Source organism: Miniopterus schreibersii (genome assembly GCF_964146895.1).
Source record: "Miniopterus schreibersii genome assembly, chromosome: 7".
In the NCBI taxonomy this organism is placed as follows: domain Eukaryota; kingdom Metazoa; phylum Chordata; class Mammalia; order Chiroptera; family Miniopteridae; genus Miniopterus; species Miniopterus schreibersii.
Window position 1 is genome coordinate 41,812,033 of NC_138108.1, and position 19,871 is coordinate 41,831,903.

At 42.4% G+C, this 19,871-nt stretch overlaps 1 protein-coding gene across 2 annotated transcripts in view; it reads right to left on the minus strand.

Annotated features, from left to right (window-relative positions):
- The window catches only part of ITGA6 (integrin subunit alpha 6), a 66,766-nt gene that overhangs the window by 29,045 nt on the left and 17,850 nt on the right, over positions 1-19,871 (minus strand). For both annotated transcript variants that reach the window (XM_081141979.1, XM_081141978.1), the window contains exons 2-6: positions 8,247-8,371; positions 6,732-6,811; positions 5,402-5,657; positions 3,625-3,756; positions 523-733 (exon numbers count right to left, since the gene is read on the minus strand). In XM_081141979.1, the coding sequence (XP_080998105.1) occupies positions 523-733; positions 3,625-3,756; positions 5,402-5,657; positions 6,732-6,811; positions 8,247-8,371 (804 nt within the window). The remainder of the gene's footprint in view (positions 1-522; positions 734-3,624; positions 3,757-5,401; positions 5,658-6,731; positions 6,812-8,246; positions 8,372-19,871) is intronic.

The following is a 19,871-nucleotide window of genomic DNA, read 5'->3' on the forward strand; positions in this document are numbered from 1 at the left end:
AAACTGAAGAAAATTTATGGAGGGTAAGAACTTGAAGCCAGTTCCCCAAGTTAGATCTAAGTGCAGAGACTCCCAGTAAAGATTCCACTCGCCCCACCTTCCGCTCCAGACCCAAACTGGCACCACCAGCCATATACCTGTGTACTGAGTTTGTCACCAATCCCTACTTCCAACAGGACATTCTCAATGTCCCAACAGCCCCTTCAGAAACCACAGAACAGAACCATGTAGGGGTCATTTTTCGAGTTAATTTGCCCCCAAATTCTAATTCTCACGTACCCATTCCCAAGACATGAGTAAAAACCAAAAAACTGAAGAAGCTGTCATCCTACACCCCGGGGAGGGTAATGATTGCCTACAGCCAAAATGTAGTGGTGAAGACATGAAAGGATGGTAAAAAAACTGGCAGCAAAAATATTCTTTGAATCAACTAACCTGAAAGGTTGGCTCTTCTCAAGACCTGCAGAAGCCAAAGAAGCAACGATTTTTTTGCAAATGTAAAATAACCTAAGCCACTCTCACCCGTCTTTGTTAAGGTCCACCACCGCCACATCATAGCCAAATGAAGACGCCAGACCTTCTCCTTCAAATATGTGCTCGGGGAGAAGGTGTGCGGACTTCATATCTCTTTTCAGCAAAACCACAGCTCCACTGTGATTGGCTCTCGGAGCACCAGATACAAAAGTGATGTCATCTTTAGAAACAATCCCTTTTCCCGAGTCCAAAGAAAAGCCTAGAAAAACAAAATACAGTTCACATCAACTCTGTTTTTCAGGAGGTATCAAACTCTGGCGACTCCCTTGCTGCTTTGGCGTACCGCTTCCCACCTGGCTCCTTCGACCCTCCCCACCAGCTATCACATTGATGATATGAAAGAGTCACAGGGCTAAGTACAGGTATGTCACATGTGCAAAGCAGCAGGCTATTTCACTTTCTATGGAATATATTCAGACTTGAACCTATGCCATTGAGCATCTGTGTAACTTGAATCATGAAGCATTCGTTCATTGTAAGAATCAGTTCGAGCCTTATTTTAATACTAGAACTGCTATAAAAGGAGATCAAGCTAGATACTGAATTATCATAGGAAACTGACATCATATACACTGAGATACAATCTGACGTAGCATAACTGGGTGCATGTTGTGGGGTTCTGCTATAATAAATGATTTAAATAACCTCCAAACTCACCAATCTCCTTGGTAATCAGGCAAGCACAAATGCTAACGTCATCGATAGGCCACACACAGCATTTCATTATTTTGAACCCACTTAGTTCTCAGACACAAACATGCAAACAAAACTATGACTGATGAGATATAATATTTGAGAACCTAAGTAAACAATAGAGGTGAGCAGGCTGTCATCTGTATCAATTTGTTAGGAGGGGGCGAAACACATTAGAACACCTAATAGTAAGGTGTCAGGGAGGATGTCAGGTTAGAAATACAAGATTTAATCGGGAGCAAATATAAATGCCCACATCAAGACCATTCAAATTAAGGAAGTATTTCTGGAGAAAGGCAAGGCAGATGCAGAATAGTGTAAGCCCACTCTTTTTATTGGGTTTTATTTATGAAAATTTTCACCACTACTGTTGCAGTTCTCAAACTGTGAAGTGAGTCAAAAAATAGGATGAGCCACAAGTTTAGAATAGGGCGATATAATCGAACCCAGCTCTGAAAACCATCTGGCGGCAGAGTCTCCACCACGGCATGCTTTTCATGCGTGCTTCACTTGAAATGAAATGGAAAATAAAAAGATTTATGCTCTGTATGGATCAAAAAAATTTTTAAACGACCATGACCAAGACAATTGATTTGTCATCTCAGAGGTCACAAACCTAGGTAGCTATTCATCATCACGTTAGGGGACGTGTCGGGCTGCTCCCTGGGAGGCTGTGTTTTATAAACAAACTGATCGGGATCTGTATAGGAAACGCTGGTCAAAAACAGCAGGCCTGTGCACGGGCGAGGGACGGAAAACAAGGGAGGAAAAGCAATTATGCTGGGGAAGAGGCTCTGCGGCGGCCACCGTTCTTGCGGGATGCCGAGGCCACCGCTGCATCTGCCAGCTTCCGAAAACTCAGGCAGATCATTTCACTCCTAAATCCTGCTGATTTTTTGAACTGACAGATGTAACAATACAAACTTGATTTTTTCCCCCCAGGCATCCACTTTTGAGGAAAGCAACAAATGCATTTCAAATCCAACTGTTCCAATAGCAGCTAAGTTTATAAAATCCATGGGCCTCTATCCTAAAGACCAAAGTGTAAGTTTCTTGCCTGAAGCCACTAAAATTAAATGTTTCTCACCGTAAGCTTATCCCTAAATAATGCATTTGAAGATATTGGTTTGTTGTTAATATTTAGCTTGAAAAACATTTAATAATTGAGACTGAAAACTGCTTGGCCCTGTGTCCCCTTCATGTCTGCAAAGTCATTCACAAACCCAGCAAGAGGGACAATACTTATTTTATAATATTGTTGGGAAGATCAAATGAGACCTGTAAAGCATTAAGTAGGTGTTTGACAAGTGGTAAGTATAACTTTTCTCCTCCCTTGTCTATGCCTTCACACCAAGTTTTTACTTTTTTGGGGGGGGCAGTATCTGAAAGTTTTTTTTAAGTTAATAGTACCTGTTCATACGTATGTATATGATTAGAACAATTTATTTTTCTAATTTTATTTTTCAGTTACAGCTGACATTTAGGACAATTTTTAAAGAATATGTTTAACATATTATTTAGAATTATTCTTATATCTATACCTATTTTTTCCTTTTCATTGTTCCAGTAATATCTTTAGCACATGGGTACTTTTCTTTTTTTAAAAAAAAAATAGGTTACTATTTGAGTTTAGGAGATTTTTTACATTTTTTTCCAAGAAATGCACAGTAATTATTCTTTATGTCACCTCATACCAAGAATTAAAGCTTTTAAAAGCCTTTGTGTAATTACCATAATGCACATGAATAATTTAGGACACACATTAGTAATGCAAACAAGTCTTAGGAGTTAAGGAGTGGGCACTTAGGACATAATCTGGGTGTCCTCAAGCTGCTTCAGTAGCCCCGCTCAGCTTCAGCTGGAAAGCCCTGTGCCAACCCGCCGGGGGCCCTGTGACATGAGGCCCCAAACTGGAAGCAGGGCCAACCCCTGGAGAAAGGCAATCACAGCGGAAGGGTCTGGGGGTCCTGACCTGCCACTTAAGAGTAACTTCATAAATGTAGCTCTTAGGAGTAGCTCTAGAGAGAGGCAGTGAAGGGAGAGGGGAGGCAGCTCGGATTATACATCTACGCGTTTTTTTCACAGCTGCATGAACAGTCTGTTTGTAGTTCCAGAGGCCAACATTCGCTCAGGGAACAGACTTCCATGCAGAGACAGACAATTTTAGGAGACAGTAGGTTTCCTTCCCACTTGAGGGAGCCCAGGTCAGAAGGGAAGGATTCCGGGCATCAGTCAGATTACCTCAGAATCACCAAGGCCTAAATCAAATTCCAGTAAGTGCAGCCACAGGCCCCTGGCTCCACCTGACCTGTCCTCAGCCCAGAAGATGAGGTCCTGAGAGGGCAGTGCCCCCACAGGCGGCTGCGAAGGCAGGCATGCGGCTAGTCTCGCTCCTACCTAAGTAACTGTTAGCAGGAACAGGAACTAGACTTTCATCATGGTCAGTCTCTCCACCAACTTCGTAAGGCCCATCTTCAAAGATGTTCATGTCAAAAAAAGTGTTATTCTTTTGTTCTACGCGAACAATCCCTAAAGGAATGAAATGGCAAAAAACAAAACAAAACAATGAAGATGAAATAAAACAAAACAGGTGGTTCCTAATAAAACATTCCTCATGTTATCATTAAGTTCAGCAAGGAAAATTTTGAGGAAGAAAAGGCAGAAAAAAAAAGATGAGTTTTGAGATTATTAAAGTTAAAAAATCATGTTCATGTAAATTTGTATATCAAAGAAAGTTGTTCTGGTAATAAAAAAAAAAATGCCCCATGCATTTTCATGAATTACCTTTATCATGCCATGAAACTAGATGGAAATGGAAAGTTACTTAAATCTACAGAAAACAATTTTTTTAAAAATCATATAAACCTGATGATACTTTACTTTTTCTATCATCCAAAATCAATTTACCTTCTTTACTTCACTGTAAAAATGAAATTAACATTTTGACCTGTTCTTCACTTTAACCAAGATTTCATCTTTTAAGTTTTTTCATTATAGAGATTTTATACACTAAGCCCACTATGTGACTTTTTAAAAATGGTAGCCTTTTAAGTCAGGGTTTATAAAGCAGATAAGACATGTTCCCATAAATTAAAACATACATAATTGGTGGGTATTTTTATTGTTTTGTTTTACTACGTATGACATCTATTCTTGATAAAATAAAACTATTTCTAAATTCAATGTGTTATTTTGATTAGGTTGAAATAACCTGACAAATACTGTTACATGAAAGATTTGACTGGGGAGGAGGGGCAAAGGATACTGCCACCAAAGGTCACTATGGATCACATACAGAGAAAGGTGTTCTCAAGGATTGTATCTAATAGGAATTTTAAAAACTTGGAAATTTTTTTAATGGAAAAGGAAAATTTTACCTAAGTTTTTCTTGACTAGTGAAAATGTCCTAACAGGATTTATTTTCATAAATTTCTCAAAAAAAAAAAAAAAAAGAGTCTTATTTCCAAATCAGATATATTTCTCTTCATCATGGATTAGTGTTAGGTTAACTGTTCTTTATAACACAGTGTTTTTCTAAAGAGAAGTTAAGCTTTTATTACAGGAGCTGACCAGGTTCATCCAGTCAAAAAATGTGGGCCATTCTCCCCCTTCCCTCCCTCCCAATGTCTCATTTTACTACATCACAATGATAATAAAACACCTTTTCTGCAAGTTATCTGAAATTATCATCTCAAAATTCCCTAATCTGTCATCTACCCTTCTAACCTATTAGCAAAACACAGCATTTTAAGATAAGTATATATAATGAAAGAAATGTCTGTATTAAGAAACTGTTATTTGTACATGACAGCACTCAATTCTTATCAGTTTTCAGATCACTACCTTAAAATTGAAAATTTCAGCTTCATGAAACAGGCAAATATAAAACAGCAAAACTGCCAGTGTTAATTATTATACTCTTACAGAAAAAAGTTTATTTGTATTAATGAAAATTACTGGGTGGGGGGAAAAAAACCTTTTAAAACATACGCTCCCACCATTATTTGTTTTTAAAAATCATATAATTTAGCGATTTTAATATCCTACTCTTCTATAACGTACAAGTACCTTATAACACATTATGTTTTAATTTAAAATATACCGAATCACGGTGCATATAATAGAAATTCTGTAGTCATTCTAATCTCCATTTCTATAAATACATACATCATACCTTTCCAGTTATAAGTGCCCGGGGCTCCAAATACAATGTAATGGAAGTCTTTAGTAAAAGTAGCTGCTACACCTTGCTGGCAAGAACCAAACTTTTCATGGCCTCTCAGTCGGCCATCACAAAAACTCCAGTCTCCTCCATCCATCTCATCTTCAATCCTGAGGTTCTGACTCAGGACGTAACACCTTCCAAAGATGTCCCGGGATTCCTGCTTTGTATTAACGTGTTGCCTTTTTTCATATCGATGAGCACATGTCTGCAAACAGATGGAATAAAGTAGCCCATGCCTGCCTACAAACCCTATGTTTTTTTATTACAAATTGATACAACTGTCAATAATAAAGAGGACGTTAAATGTGTCCCCATCCTGGGATTGGATCCGAAGCCGGCAAATCTTCCCCAAAGTGTCATTAAGAAGACCGTTACCCAGCCTATAGAAACTATAGGACTTCTGTCTTATTTTCACCTAGGGAATAATGCTCCGATCTGAATATTGAATGCCAATCTGTAACACACAGGCAATTTACCTGCCACATAAACAATGGAAATACCTTATTTCATTTTCTTAATTTAACCAGCTTAGTGGCTGTACAAACCTTCACATCAGTATGTTTGTGAAAATAACATGGCCCAGAAGAGAGAAATCATGGGCATATTTTCATAGGAATCAGGCAAACACAGCAAAAACAGACATTTTCCTTTTACCCACTGTTATTTCCTTATAATCCTAAATTCTAATTTATACTCTAAGCTCTCAGATCAAATTTATAACAAGGCAGAGAGAATTACACTGCTGGGAGAGATGAAATAATCTCTATAGTTTTACAGGGTATTAAAGGTTGCACTCCATGTAACACAGGCTGAAAATACTTGACAATATCCAAGTCAATTTCCCATAATATAGCCCCTTAAATATCAAAATTCAACGTTCAATAAAATTCTCATTTTCCTCCAAATTCTATACACACTTGTTACAGCGACCAGATTTCGAAGGAGGCATGGAAAGAGCATCTAGCATAATCCACCTAACAGACCCTCTCCTTTTCGCTATCGCTTCTATTTGCAGAAGCTCAGAATCAATCATGAGAGTTTAAAATGATCGGATCTTACTTTCCATGACCATTCCCATTTTTTTGTATCTCATCTATAAAAGCTACTTAGTTCCTGGGATGCTTTTTTTGTTTTAAGACCATCTAGGGTTTAGGATGTTCAAAAGAGGTTTTTTAGGAAGTTCTTTGAATTTGAATGTTCTAAAGAAAATGCTGTTGTGTTCACTGCGATAAGCCCGGTGCTCAGACATCATGGAATGAACACGCTTCTCTACACTCACCACAACTTTGCCACCGGGACCCTGGCTCTGGACGGTGACCCCCATCCACTGATCTTCCTTGCTTTCCGATGAAGGGTCAGCTGTGGAAAGCAGCACAGGTTACATATGCTTAGTTAGGACTGAAACAGGCAATGAACCAACAGATGAACAAAAATGCAAGAAATGGTCTCTAACCAGCTCGATTCCAAGTGTAACTACTCAATAAATTCAGTTCCTCAATCCAGAAAAATTACTTCCTAAGAAAACAGATGGGTGATGGTGGGTAAGAATCTTTCATAAAATTTTTTACATAAAATACTTAGCTTTACCAAGTGGCCCTTCACCCTCTCTGACACCCAGAGTCCTGAGTACAGAGAGGTATTTGAAAATTTAAGACTAAGGGGGGGAGAGGCTCCAACATATGTCCCTTAAAGCAACAATGTCAAAACTGAACTTCCAAAGTCCAAGTGACATCCAAACTAAGAAAAAGTGGGCACTTCTCTACATACTCCCAAAATGATTACATTACAGCATGAATTGTTCTTCTCTTTGCTGGAGATAGGAAGATAAGACCTCAGATTCATTTGATAGCTTTCTACCAATGCCAAACAAGAAAGGGAGGTTATTTCTTCTCATCCTTTCTCCCCAAACAAAAGAGAAACCACAAATACCACCACGTGTTCATTTCAGTATCAATTTGAACCTACTGTATTACTTTAAACCCAAATTTTTGCCCTTCCTCAATGAGAAGCATGGCAAGCACAGTTTTCAATCTTAAATCATTATGAAACTATGGAAACTAAACTTCAAGTAGACAGAAGGGAAATGCCAAAATGTTAAATAAAGAGCAGTTATGTCTAGATTACCAGTGGGTTTTTCTTAATAGGTCACTGCCATTTACAAGTTTCCCACAAATGACGTGTATTATTTTCTAATCATTTAAAAAAATCATTTCTATAACATGATAAAGCAAGAGAACATAAAAATAAAACATGAATCTGCAAATCTACTTAGTCCAAGTATGTCAAATTAGGTTTGGTTGGAGCTTCCCAGTACCCTAATTGCTCTGCCCAACATACAGCCCTCACCAAACAAGCCTCTCTCTGAGACAGTAGGGCAAAGTTTATCCATGTTGCTCAGCTCTCATTTTAGAGGGATCTGAAATTTAAAATGGGCTTTCTCCCAAATATTTTAATAGCAAGTGAGATCTTTTGGCTGTGTACAAGGTATGCATTCAGTTTTCTTCTCTCCTCTGAATTCAGTGACTTCAACACGTCACTAGGTGGCAGCATCGATACACCCTACCAGTTTATGAACCAGGTTAGGAGGGGCAGCGACAGGGTGAGTGCATCTGAACATGATTTACAAAGTAGTAAATGCTTTCGGGGCAAACAAGAAACAGTTAAGGTTGATGCAATTAAAAGAGGCTCTGTCTCTAAGAATGAATGCTTGTACGCCCTTTCCTTCCTCATGGAAAAGGCAAGTGGTACAGAAGAGCTGGCCAAGTGAACACGGAGTGAGTGCAGAAGAACCCACCGTCGTTATCAAATTCAATCCGTGTGCAAGGGTTCCGAGAGGTGATGTCGCAGCTGTACAAGCCTCCTGTTCTGTTGGCCCTCTGCAGCGGAAGGGCCACTGCCCGAGGGGCCCCCACGAGCAACCTGTGGACGAAACAGAATTTGGAGATGTGAGTTTAATACGTATTTAACATTTCAATTAGTCAGTACCAAGAGATACGGGGATCATTCTTTGTCAAGGAGTCCACTAATTCTCTGCCAGCTTAGGCAGTGAGAGGGAGCAAAGGCAGAGTCCTGTGATTTCAACACACACACACACACACACACAACTACTATGCAAGTCAAGCACAAGGAGAGGGGTGGTTAAAACCAGGAGAAAAATATGCTCATCTCTCATAGTATCAGCAGCTCTCTCCCAAGTATGATTCTGATGTTTAAAAGACACATTTCATAGAACATGACCCCTACACCCAAGCCAAGGACATCACATGGAACTAAACAGACAAAACCAAGAGTCCCACACTGGAAGGGGGAAAGTGGTCACGTTAAACTTAACAAGTGATACTTTGCCAATTTCTAATATGTACTGTGCCGTCCTGAGGTATTTTTCAAAGATAATTTTGACTATACCCTAGATTTAGCTTCTATATTGTTAAGTTAAACAAGAAGGCTATTATACTGACGTGGCTCTAATGTCATGGTGGCCTACGTGAGAAAAAAAAAAAAAAATCTAAGCTTATAAATATCTCAAGGTTACAAAATCAAACCCTAAGGACAACCAATCACAAGCAGCCAATGAGGCTTTAACCTATAGCTGATCAAATAATCTCCTTTCTTTGCTTCCTTGCTTTGTCTATGTAAGTCTTTCAGAAACTCCTGTTGGTGGAGCACGCCCAACCACTTCTAATTTGGCAATTTGAATCAATATTTGTTCAAATGAACTTGTGAAAATTTTAATATGCATCAGTTTATCTTCTAACAATACTGAATACTGATTTAGAACCTAACCTTTGCCCAAGATAAAACTCAAGAAATTACTCTCTTTTGTAGTCTTGGCCTCTTTCCCCATCAATTCTTACTTCTTGGTACTCTTACAATCGCCGACAGACTCCTCCACTGTCACCCCATCAGTCCTGCACAAAGGATTCAGGGAGGGTCTGGGTAGTGCCATTTATGTACTAGGCATGATATTCCTTCTTTCTCCCACCCCAGTGCTCTTGTTATCTCCTATACGAGGGGTCCCTAACCCAAACATACAATCCTCAAAATCTCAGTGTTCCACAGCCAGGATGGATCTTTGGAGACCCACTACCCTTCTTTTTGCTAATGCTCTTTACCCACCATCAGTTTTACAATCTTTGGGATCTGGCTGACTGGTGGAACAAATGCAAAAAGAAACAAAGAAAGAACACACACCTGACTGGACAGAGAGAAATGAGGCTGGAGCTGGGGAAAAGAGCTGAGAAAACAACTATGAGCAAACAAACAAACTCCCTCAAACAGAAAACAAGCCACGCCTGGCCTTTAGGAAATCCACAAATCTCAGATGCAGAAGAAAAAACAAACAAACAAACAAACAAACCAAAAAAAGCCCCCCCAAAAACCAAACAGTCCCTACCACATCTGTCCCTGCTGTGATCCCAAGAAAGGATTTACTGTATTTTTTTTAACCAATGCAATGCAGTTGGTGCAACAGGAGGAAAATGCACTCAGAACACAGAGGGGGGACCAGGCTCTATCCAGGGAGAGCCTGTGAAGCAAGGTCTTGCAGACTTAGTAAGGCTTGGCTCAGGGGGAACACGTACCCCTATGGCTCCATCCTTCCTCCCAGACTCCTGGATGGTGGCATGGGGGTCTCCACTGAGCCGCCCCATACCTATCCCATTAATGCCCATGATCCCACAAGCTCCGACAAATACCTGAGAGGTGAACTGGCCTAGGCCGGAAAGAATAAGTTCAATCACCCAGCAGATGTGGGGATGGAACCCTGTCCCAGGTCCCGGGAGGGCTAAGCAAGGTGCGGGAGTGAGAATCAGTCACAGGGTGTGAGCACCCGCAGCACCAGCGAGCACCTCCCGCCCTCTAACTTACAGACGGGAGCACAGAGACCGATGGAAGGAGGGTAGTGGCTCTGCCCCAAGATCTCACAGCTAGCTGGCAACCAGGACAAAAATTACTTTGGAGCAATGTTTTCTCCATTCTTTTAAAATGCTTCCTAGGAAATAAAACTCAAGAGTGTAAGGCATTTTCAACCCAGCTGAAAGGGCAACTCCTACACGGATGAAGCACTGAAGTAAAAGCTGCACTGTAAGATTGGAAAAGGTGGTGCGAAGGCAGTCAAGGCCGGATTGCCGGTGGTGGGGTGAAGACCCGCGAAGAGATTTCCCGTGAAGGTAACAGCCTCCAACGCGAAGGCTACAAGGAGCAGCCGGAGTCCAAGGTTATTCCTCTGTCTTCTCTGACCACCTCCTCGCCCCCTCGGCCATGCCCAAGGAGGCTGGCAAGCTACCCGAGGCAGGTAACGGGCTGCTTGTTTCCTGTTGACTGCAGTTGCTCATTCCTTCACTTATTCATTCCAAAACACTCAAGAGCCTCCCGGGATGCATGGGGACTCCTCCTCTCCCTCTCCCTCTCCCTCTCCCGGCCAAGCTGTTCCTCCTGAAGCCACATCCTTAAGCTGCTCGTTAAACCCCAGGGAGGTAGAGGAAAGGCGAGGGCGCGGTCCAGAGGGGGCGCCAAAGCCTCGGGCTGCGGGGGGCCAGGGGAGGGCTGCGGGGGGGGGGGGGGGGCCTGCGGGGGGCTAGGGGAGGGCGCCAAACCCTGCGGGCTGCGGCGGGGCCGGGGGAGGGCTGCGGGGGGCCAGGGGAGGGCGCCAAGGCCTGCGGGCTGCGGCGGGGCGCAGCCAAGCGCGGGGGACCAGAGGAATCGGAGGCGTGGGAGTGGGTGCTGGGTGCCCCGCGGGAGACAGGTGCTGCCGCGAACCGTGCTGTTGAAAAAGCTGCCGAGACTGTTCCATTTACAGAGCAGCGCTTCCTCCAGCCCCTTTTCTCCTCGCTGCGCCCTAGGGTTTCTCCTTCCACTCGGCCCCCTTCCTCTCGGGCCTTTAACACGCGTGACAAAGACCAGGCATTGAAATCCACTTTGCTGGCGCAGTGGGTGCCCTGCCTCGGAATCCGTCCCACCCGGGGTGGAGGAAGACAGGGGTGCTCTGTGGCCTCAGGCCCCAGGCGGCCAGAGGAGGAAAAGCAGGCACTGGTGGGGGAAGGGGCTGTCCCTGGGACCCCATATACGGGGAAATCAGGAAAACAGTGATGGGAGGTGACGGAATTAAGTCAGATAAAATGGGAGTCACGGGAAATGTAAGGAAGCACCCGATGGGAGAACAGTCACCCCAACCAAACTCAACCACGGGCAGCAGTCTTAATCCTCAAGGGAAAGCTGCCCTCTGCTTTAGGAAATAAGCAAACTCTTAATTCTGCTTAGAACCAGCCTAATCACAGGAGGGCACGGCCCATTAGCTGAGGCTGGGTCTGGCAAGGACAAATCAAAAATAGAGCCCTGTCCAGTCAATGACACCGTCCCTGGTGCAACCCATCTACTTCCTAATCTAAGTCCTTCAGGACCTTGGTGTAAGCCGTGGGAACACAGCCAGCTCCTGAGCTAGCAGGGAGGGCCGGGTGCAGCTCCAGGAGGGACCCGCTGCAGGGGATCCCTCAGGCCATGAAAAAACCCAGTTTCTGCTCCAATCCCAGCTTTCTTCCCTTTGCCTGCAATGTCCTTTGATGGCTTTGGTGTGAGCAGCAGGCACTCTCTGGGCACCACCAGGATACCCACAGCAGCTCCTAGGACCCTGGCAGCAGCTGCCAGTCTGTTCAGTTCATTTTCTCTTAAGGAGCAGCAACAGCAGCTGCTCTCAGTAGTGACCCACCCAGTATGTACGGAGGAATTCAGAACTACAGGAACACTCACTTTCAGAGTGACAGAGACTAAGGGATATAAATTATGGCCTCCAAAGGGAAGTGGTGGGAATTAACAGAACAGTGGCTAAGAAGCCTGTTTCCACATCAGGTCCAAAGGAAAACTGCATCAAGGAAGGTTAAGAATTGGGGTTTGAACTGAGATCGTTTTAGAACCAAAAGGAATAAGAAAAATTACTTCCCAAATTGCTTTCCACGCAGCCAGTGGACAATGGCCTCCACTGTTTCAACGCCATACAGACATAAAAACTGCCTGGGGATGCCAACATATTGAAAACCCACATTTAGAATGCAAGACAAAGCCGATGAGTAAAATCTGAAACAGTAAAATGCAATGTGAAAGGCTAACTACAAACTACACAAGTGAGACAGTAACTGAGAATATGATATAAATTCGGGTCTTTGAGTCTAGATCAGAATTCTTGGCACAAAGATTCAGGACCCACTATCATGCTGTTCACCACAAGGTTATTTCTTCAAATAAGCCACACTCCTGTTTCACATAGTCAAGTTCTCGCCCAATTAGCATGCTTTTACATAATGACTTCAACCAAAAGTCTTAAATACTGGGGCACTTTCCAAACTCTGGGGACAATAGCAGCTTTGCTTCATTGTCTTTGGCAATAATTCATTTCCTCAAGGATTAAAGATTCTGCCTCCAGCCATGCAACTTTGTCTCAGGAAATGTGAAATATTGCTTCATCGGAACAAGGACACTATTATTGCTTAATTTAAAACACAGCCTTCTTGGTTTGTCCAAATTAGGCCTTAAAAAGTTAGGAGATGGCAATTACCATTTCAACTGTTACCTCTACATTTAACCCATCTTCAAACTCAGTTTTTAATTTTTGTTAAAGTAATAAGTACAAATCAAAAAGAAAGAACTTAAAGTGGGAAGCAATAGATGCCAAACACATCCCCAGTCCCACTCTCTGGGCAAAGCTTTTTTAAAATCTCTCGAGTTACTTCTCTATAACTCTAGATATTATGTTTATACATTCATTTAATTGATGTATCAGCTTTGAGCAATAATGGTTGAGCCCAAGATAGGAAAAGAACTTAAACTACTTGCTACTTTGCCTATGCTTAATAACTATATTACTTTAGTTCTTCTATTTGCTACCCTTTAAGTTTTAAATAATGCACTTTAACCTCTATTTTCCCTTCATCAACTTCTAATATAATCTCTCCATTCCCCAGTCGGTGAGATGGCGCTGTGAGCATTCTGACCCTTTCTCTCAAAACTTTCATCTTGGCTTCTCCAAGACCAACCGTCCGTTAGCTGTATTTTTACATTATCAGAGCCATCACCACTTATATTTTGTCTTGTAACCACAATTCGATCATCTGTTCTCTTATGCAACCAAGTAAATATTATTCAGTGCTGAACCAAACTGCACTGAAATTACCCTCTTTCTATCTGAGACCAGTATCAGAAGCCCTTGACCTCAAAGGAAACTGTTCTTAGTATCAAGGTCGGACTTATCTTACATTCTATCAATTGCTTGGTGTGCTTCGCATTTGGACCATGACTTTTGCTTTTCTTGGCATTTCTCATTGCCCTTCCTTCTCCTTACATTGTTTACTCTAGCCTCAATCTTTTCTACGCTCCCAATCATACCTGCATAGAATCAGGATCTCTTCTTTGTCCAGGTTTCCTTCTCTGAGGCTTTGGACCTTCCGCTACCGTAGCCTGATTGCTCCTCTAGGCCTTCTGTACACGGTCCCCCTGGGACTTCTCTCCTGCCCTCCTGGATTGATCTACTTTGACCTGGGATCCCACATTCTCCTCTTATTTGAATTATTTTCTTAAATATCACGCTAAGGAACACTACCTGAAAGGTAAACTGAGTCCCTGCATAGACAAAAATGTTGTTATTCCACTCTCACTAGCCTGATAGTTTGGGTGTAAGACACTAGGTTGAAAAACACTTTCTTTGATGTTAATGCTCTGATTTATTCTATCATCCAGTGTTGCCAATAAAAATTCTGATGTAAGTCCAATTTTCATTTCTTTGAGGGCAGGCAGCTTTGAGGCTCTCCACTTTACCCTGGGTGCTGTGAACAGCAATAGAGCGTCTGTGTGAGACTTTATCCACTCACTGAGCACCATGGGGCTCTCTCAATCTATAGACTCAGTACATTAACTTCCAGGAAATGCGTACCCTGCATTGATCACTTCCCTCATTCCATTTTCACTCAACCTCCTGGATGAATCTACCTTCTCTCTCATTTTCCTTCCCTCTATGAGGTTCTGAGGTTTTTCAACTTTATTTTCCAATACTTCTATTCTAAATTTCAATTAAACTTAAATTCGATGAAATTTTAAAATTTAGCACTTATAACCTCCAGAAGCTTTTCGTTCTGATCGTGCCTTTTGCATAATACATCCTATTCTCATTCTGTGAATTTAGTATGTTCTCAATATTCTGAGTGTTTTACCTAGGAGTCCCCCCGCCCCCAACCTTAGCTCTCTTTCTGTCCCTGGATTGTCTGTTTCTTCCAGTTTTTCTGTTGGTTTGGTTACTTTAGTCGTCCCCTTTTATGCTGCTAACTCTCATTACACACCTGATAATCCTTGGTTCTTCTGTTCGGCTGCTGTATGAAAAGGCCCATTTCTGGCTGGGTCTCCCTCTGAGCATGAATTCTGAAAGGGAGTCCTGGGTGGGGCCTGCTGACGGCAGTTTTCACTTTAGGCTCAGTGGGTAGGGAGCTGCTGTCAGACTGCAAACTGCTCCTCAAATGCTGGAGGAGGAAGGCTTCGTTCTTGGGGTGCCAGTCTAGAATCCCTAGAATTCACACTAGAATCCCTAGCCTTTTTTTCCCTAAACTATGTCACTGCCTTCCTTGCCTATTTCTACAAGAATCCATTCTTCTTTTATTTTTAATTGAGTTATAATCAACTTAAGCTTCATAAAACATACACATGTCAACATTTCCATCCCTCTCTCTGCCAAAAAGTGTTATGGGGTTTTGTTTTGTTTTTGGCCAGAGTATTAAATGCTAGCAGCCTATACTCTGTAGCAAGTTGGTGGGTGATGGTGTCACGTGGTGTCTATGGTCCTGCATACAGACCTAAGTTCCAGAGCCACGCCTCATTCCCAGTCCCGGCCTTCCTTACTGGCGATCCCTAACTAGTCAGATGCCCCCTTCCTTTCTCAGTCCCCACCCAATTGTGGCTCCTTCCCTATTAAGGTCACAAACCAGATCCCATCTGCTCTCTGCATTTTGGTAATCTCTCAGTCACTATGGGGCAGAGGAGCCTGGAGGGAAGTACACCTAGAGAACCATCTGGAACCAGGAGTCAAAATCCAATCACTTCTTGGAGAAATCGGATTTTCATCGCATCCTAGCTCCCCTACAGTTGAAGGTAAATTGTCTTTCTCCCAGCTGTTCCCACATCTCTTCAGCATTACTACCACCCCACATACACCAGGTGCAGTCCTACACACAAGGCTCCTTGCATGGAAAAAAATCCAAAAAAAGGTATTTTGTTTTGCCAGTTTGTATATTTAGACTTTTATGATATAAATGAAATCACTGATTGACAACATTTGATCATTTCTATAAAAATTTAAAATAACATTATATTAAACATTCATTTAAAATAGTTTTATTTGTATTTCATGATGTAATTTTATTCAAACTTTATATGTTTCTTGGACAGTACTTTCTAAAATCAACATCTACGCCAGCTTTCCAAAGTACTTCTAGGGCATTTTAAAGTTTATAACAGTATCCAAGACTTGCAATTAGGATGTCAAATCCTGAAGGAGCATTACTAAATGGAGGCAAAGAAATTTAACTCACTTCTTTAAATCAATTTATTTTATTTAAAATATTTTAAAACCAAATTTAACCTCTATCTGCATCCACAATTACAACTGATTAAGGCCCTTGTAGGCTAATGTGTTTATAACAAACAGAACTTTGTGGTTCAAAATAATCAAGAGGGCAGCTGTCACAGGAGAATGATTTTATAAAGGCTCAGATATAAGGTAGAATAATTTGGGGGTGAAAAGAAATCTTGCTTTATACTCAAGGGTGTACAGAGAACAGCTTTTCAAACCCCCAAGTCAGAGAATTTAGTGCTTTGGACAGACGTCTTAGGAAAAGCCCCTGGGCCACACCTTCTCTCCTGGAAGGTCTAGGCCCTTCTACACAAAGGCCACGTTGTACTGAGTCATTTTTGGTCATAGGACTATCCACAAAGCACAAAGTAGTTATAGCTCCCAGTCCTTAGCCAGGCTGACCATACATGCAGACTTTCCCCCAGGTCAGTCAGGTTCACATCTGTTGTCCTGGGCCCCCTTCCATTCTCAAAAAATGCCCTAGTTTGGAAGACAAATTATACCATCAGCCCAGCCTCAGACATAAAGCGAGCAATGGAACTTGCTGAGGCAGCAGCTGGCATTTAATAATGCCCTGCTTAAAATTCCAACTGGGGGTGGGCCTTGGCCGTGGTTTTATAGGCACTGGTGAGTTGTTTTGGCCTCGGAGGCCCTGTGATCCCTGTCCACGTGAGCAGGCTACCTGAGGGTGTCTGGTCACCAAGCTCCACGGGCTTTGAGAGCCCCTTCTCCCCCAACCAGGTGGCTCTCCAGTTGTCCACCGACAGAAGCAATGTCCCTCCCGCTTTCCAAGGGACAGTGGTCAACAGACAATGCCCATCCCCTGGCCACCAGCAGCAAACCTGGTGGCCTGGCTAGATTGCTGAGGAGTTTTGTCTTGTCCTTCCCTCCCTGCTCCACCTGATGAAGAGAAAGCAAGGAGGCATTAAAGCTTGTTTGTGTTTTTATCCAAACTGCACCTCTGCCTGTGTCAAGTTCCTCTCAGGGGAGAGAGGGCCTGCTTCTCTTTCCTCTGGAGCTAAAAAAATCAGTCAACCATCAGATTAACACCCATGCTAGGCTGTACACTCCCCCCTTACATATATACACACACACACACTTCAAAACTTTAAACACACATATATATGTATATGTATTTATGTATATGTAAACACGTTTATATGTGTAAAAACACACACATGTATATGTGTGTGTGTGTGTGTTTAAAGTTTTGAAGTGACTGTTTCCCTTATTTTGGTGATTGGTTATTGGAGATTGAAACATACATCTGAGAACTCTGCACTCACCAATATTTATACCTAGCAGTACTGAGCTGAGCAAATATTATTGTACCCTGGTATCCCTTTGGACAGATCTGCTGCCCATTGACCCCCACTTGTCCCTGGTGTCTTGGAGGAGCTCAAGGAGCCCAGCTTGATCTCATCTGAGCCACTGATTTTAGGGAAACAAGGATGAAGGTTTATAAAGGATCTGCCCAGGTCATACTGAATCACACAGCCTGCATATATGACCTTAAACAATTAACCACCTGCAAAGAAGAGCTAGAAGGTGGAGGGAAGATGGACAAGGAAACTGACTATATTCCACCTCTTTCTGAATCAAACTCTAAAATCATATTTTATTGTATCATTTGAGAGGACTCCCCAGAATGTCAAATTCTTTCCGTCTTAGCTGTAAGATTAAGCACCAGGACTCCTCATTATAACCCTAGGTAGGTACTCCTCAGGCAGCTCAATATTCTTTTTCACAAGAAAGGCAGCAAACCTGAGTAGTGTGCAAACGACGACACTCTGTAATTACAAAGCCGTTCACATATACTTTTATTCAGATATGCCTCAGCAATTTAGAGATGAAGGAACCAAGACATAGATATTACCTGGCACGAGTAGGACTTCAAGCCCAATACCCTCTCACACAACATATCCTCTCTACAACTGGAGCCATCCCTCCGCCACCTGGCCACGTCCTAGCCGTCTACCATGAGTTGCCCCAACTCCCCCCACTCCCAAGCACACAAAGGCCTTGCTTGGTGCCTTTGCTCACTGTGTTTCCTGCCATCCTGCCCCCACCTCACAAGAGCTCTCTTCACCAATAATTTCCAAACTCCAGCACCAGGCTTTACATATGCATTTGCCTTCAAGAGCCCGAGCTCAGCTTTCACTTTTTCCAAAGTGAACTTGTCGGGACAAGGATTTCTCCCAACTCCACTTTATTGGGCTTTTAAACTCCTTGAGGGCAGGAAACTGGTCCTATATTTTTGTAACCTCAGGGGTGTTTGGCCAAGAGAATGCAAAGCCCTATTTAACTATAGGAACTGGCTGATCCAGTTGGGCAAGTAAGAGTTACAATTCACAGTGGGACGAATCTGTTCGCCTCCTAGGCTTTTTTCACATATACACAGAAATCAGGTTAGAAAGAAGGCTGAGGCTCCCTTTTCTCTATGAACTATAAATCTCACTTTCAAAAGCTACATTTCTGATAACCTTCCAAGAAATCACATAATAAAAAACATATACCCTACCTGCAAACAACCTATTATTGTTGGCAATATACTGGCAGCTATCATCTCCCACACTCTGCTATACTTTTATTAGGAAGTAGATACTATTACCACCACCCATTTCACCAATGTGGATACAGGTTCAGAGAGGACCGGCAACGTCGTTGCCCAAGGCCACAAAGATGATAAAGTGACAAAACAGGAGCTGTGCCCTGCACTCTCTGATCTTGCTCTAAACCACAAAACCCACAATCTCTTTTCTGCTTGATTGGACAAAAACATCACATAAGCGCTTTGATCTACCCACGTTTTTTAAAAAAAGAGTATTTTTATGCCCTGGCCAGTGTGGCTCAGTTGGTTGGAGCACTGTCCCATGCATGGGAGGGTCACCAGTTTGATTCCCGGACAGGGCACATATGCCGGCTGTGGGTTTGATCTCAGGTCGGGGCGTGTCGGGGAGGCAACCGACTGATGTCTCTCTCTCACATTGATGTTTCTCTCTCTCTGCCCTTTCTCTCTCTCTCTGAAATCAGAGAAAACATCCGGGGTGAGATTAAAAAAGGAAGAAGAGTGTGGCTGGCTATAATAAAGGTCTATGAAGTAGTTTGAGATGCATGCCACAGGCCCAAAAAATACCTGTTGCCTTTATCTGTATCAAAAACAAGTAAATTTTGTCCTGGCCTTTCCAGAATTTCACGAAAAAAACTTTTTTCCTGTCTCCGTGGAGAAACATGCTAGAACTGAATCCAGTTTCCAGTGACTTTGAAACTCCTCTATGACGCTGGAACCTGAGGGTTCCAGTTCTTACCTGACTCGGTACATTTTACGATAGGTGTGTCTCTGACCACGAACAAGGGAACTCGCGCAATAAAGGAACGCCCAAAGTAGATCATGTTTAATTATCTACAACATTCAACTCCTCCTCCAGTTCAGAAATCTTTATCATCAACCAGAAAAGAAAAAAAACAGATGTGAAATCAAGGCATCCAACTCAACCATTCAAATGGAACACCAACAAGGGTGGTCAGATCAGCCAAACAGAGAAGGCAGTAGAGAAGAAATTCTGGTTCTTTCCGCTCCTGGCATCACTTTTTGGAGTGACCTCACCTCAGTTCAACACTTGCTTCTAATTTCCCAACAATAAGAACTTCAATAATCTCAAGGAACGAATACCATTAGCATCCAACAAGGTAAAATTACAACAGACCCTGGCTTACGCTTAAAAGGCCAAGAAATGCACTTCAATTCCACACAAATTTATAAAGTATAGGTATAAATCTATAACAAGCTCATTTTAAGAATAAAGTTATTAGCTG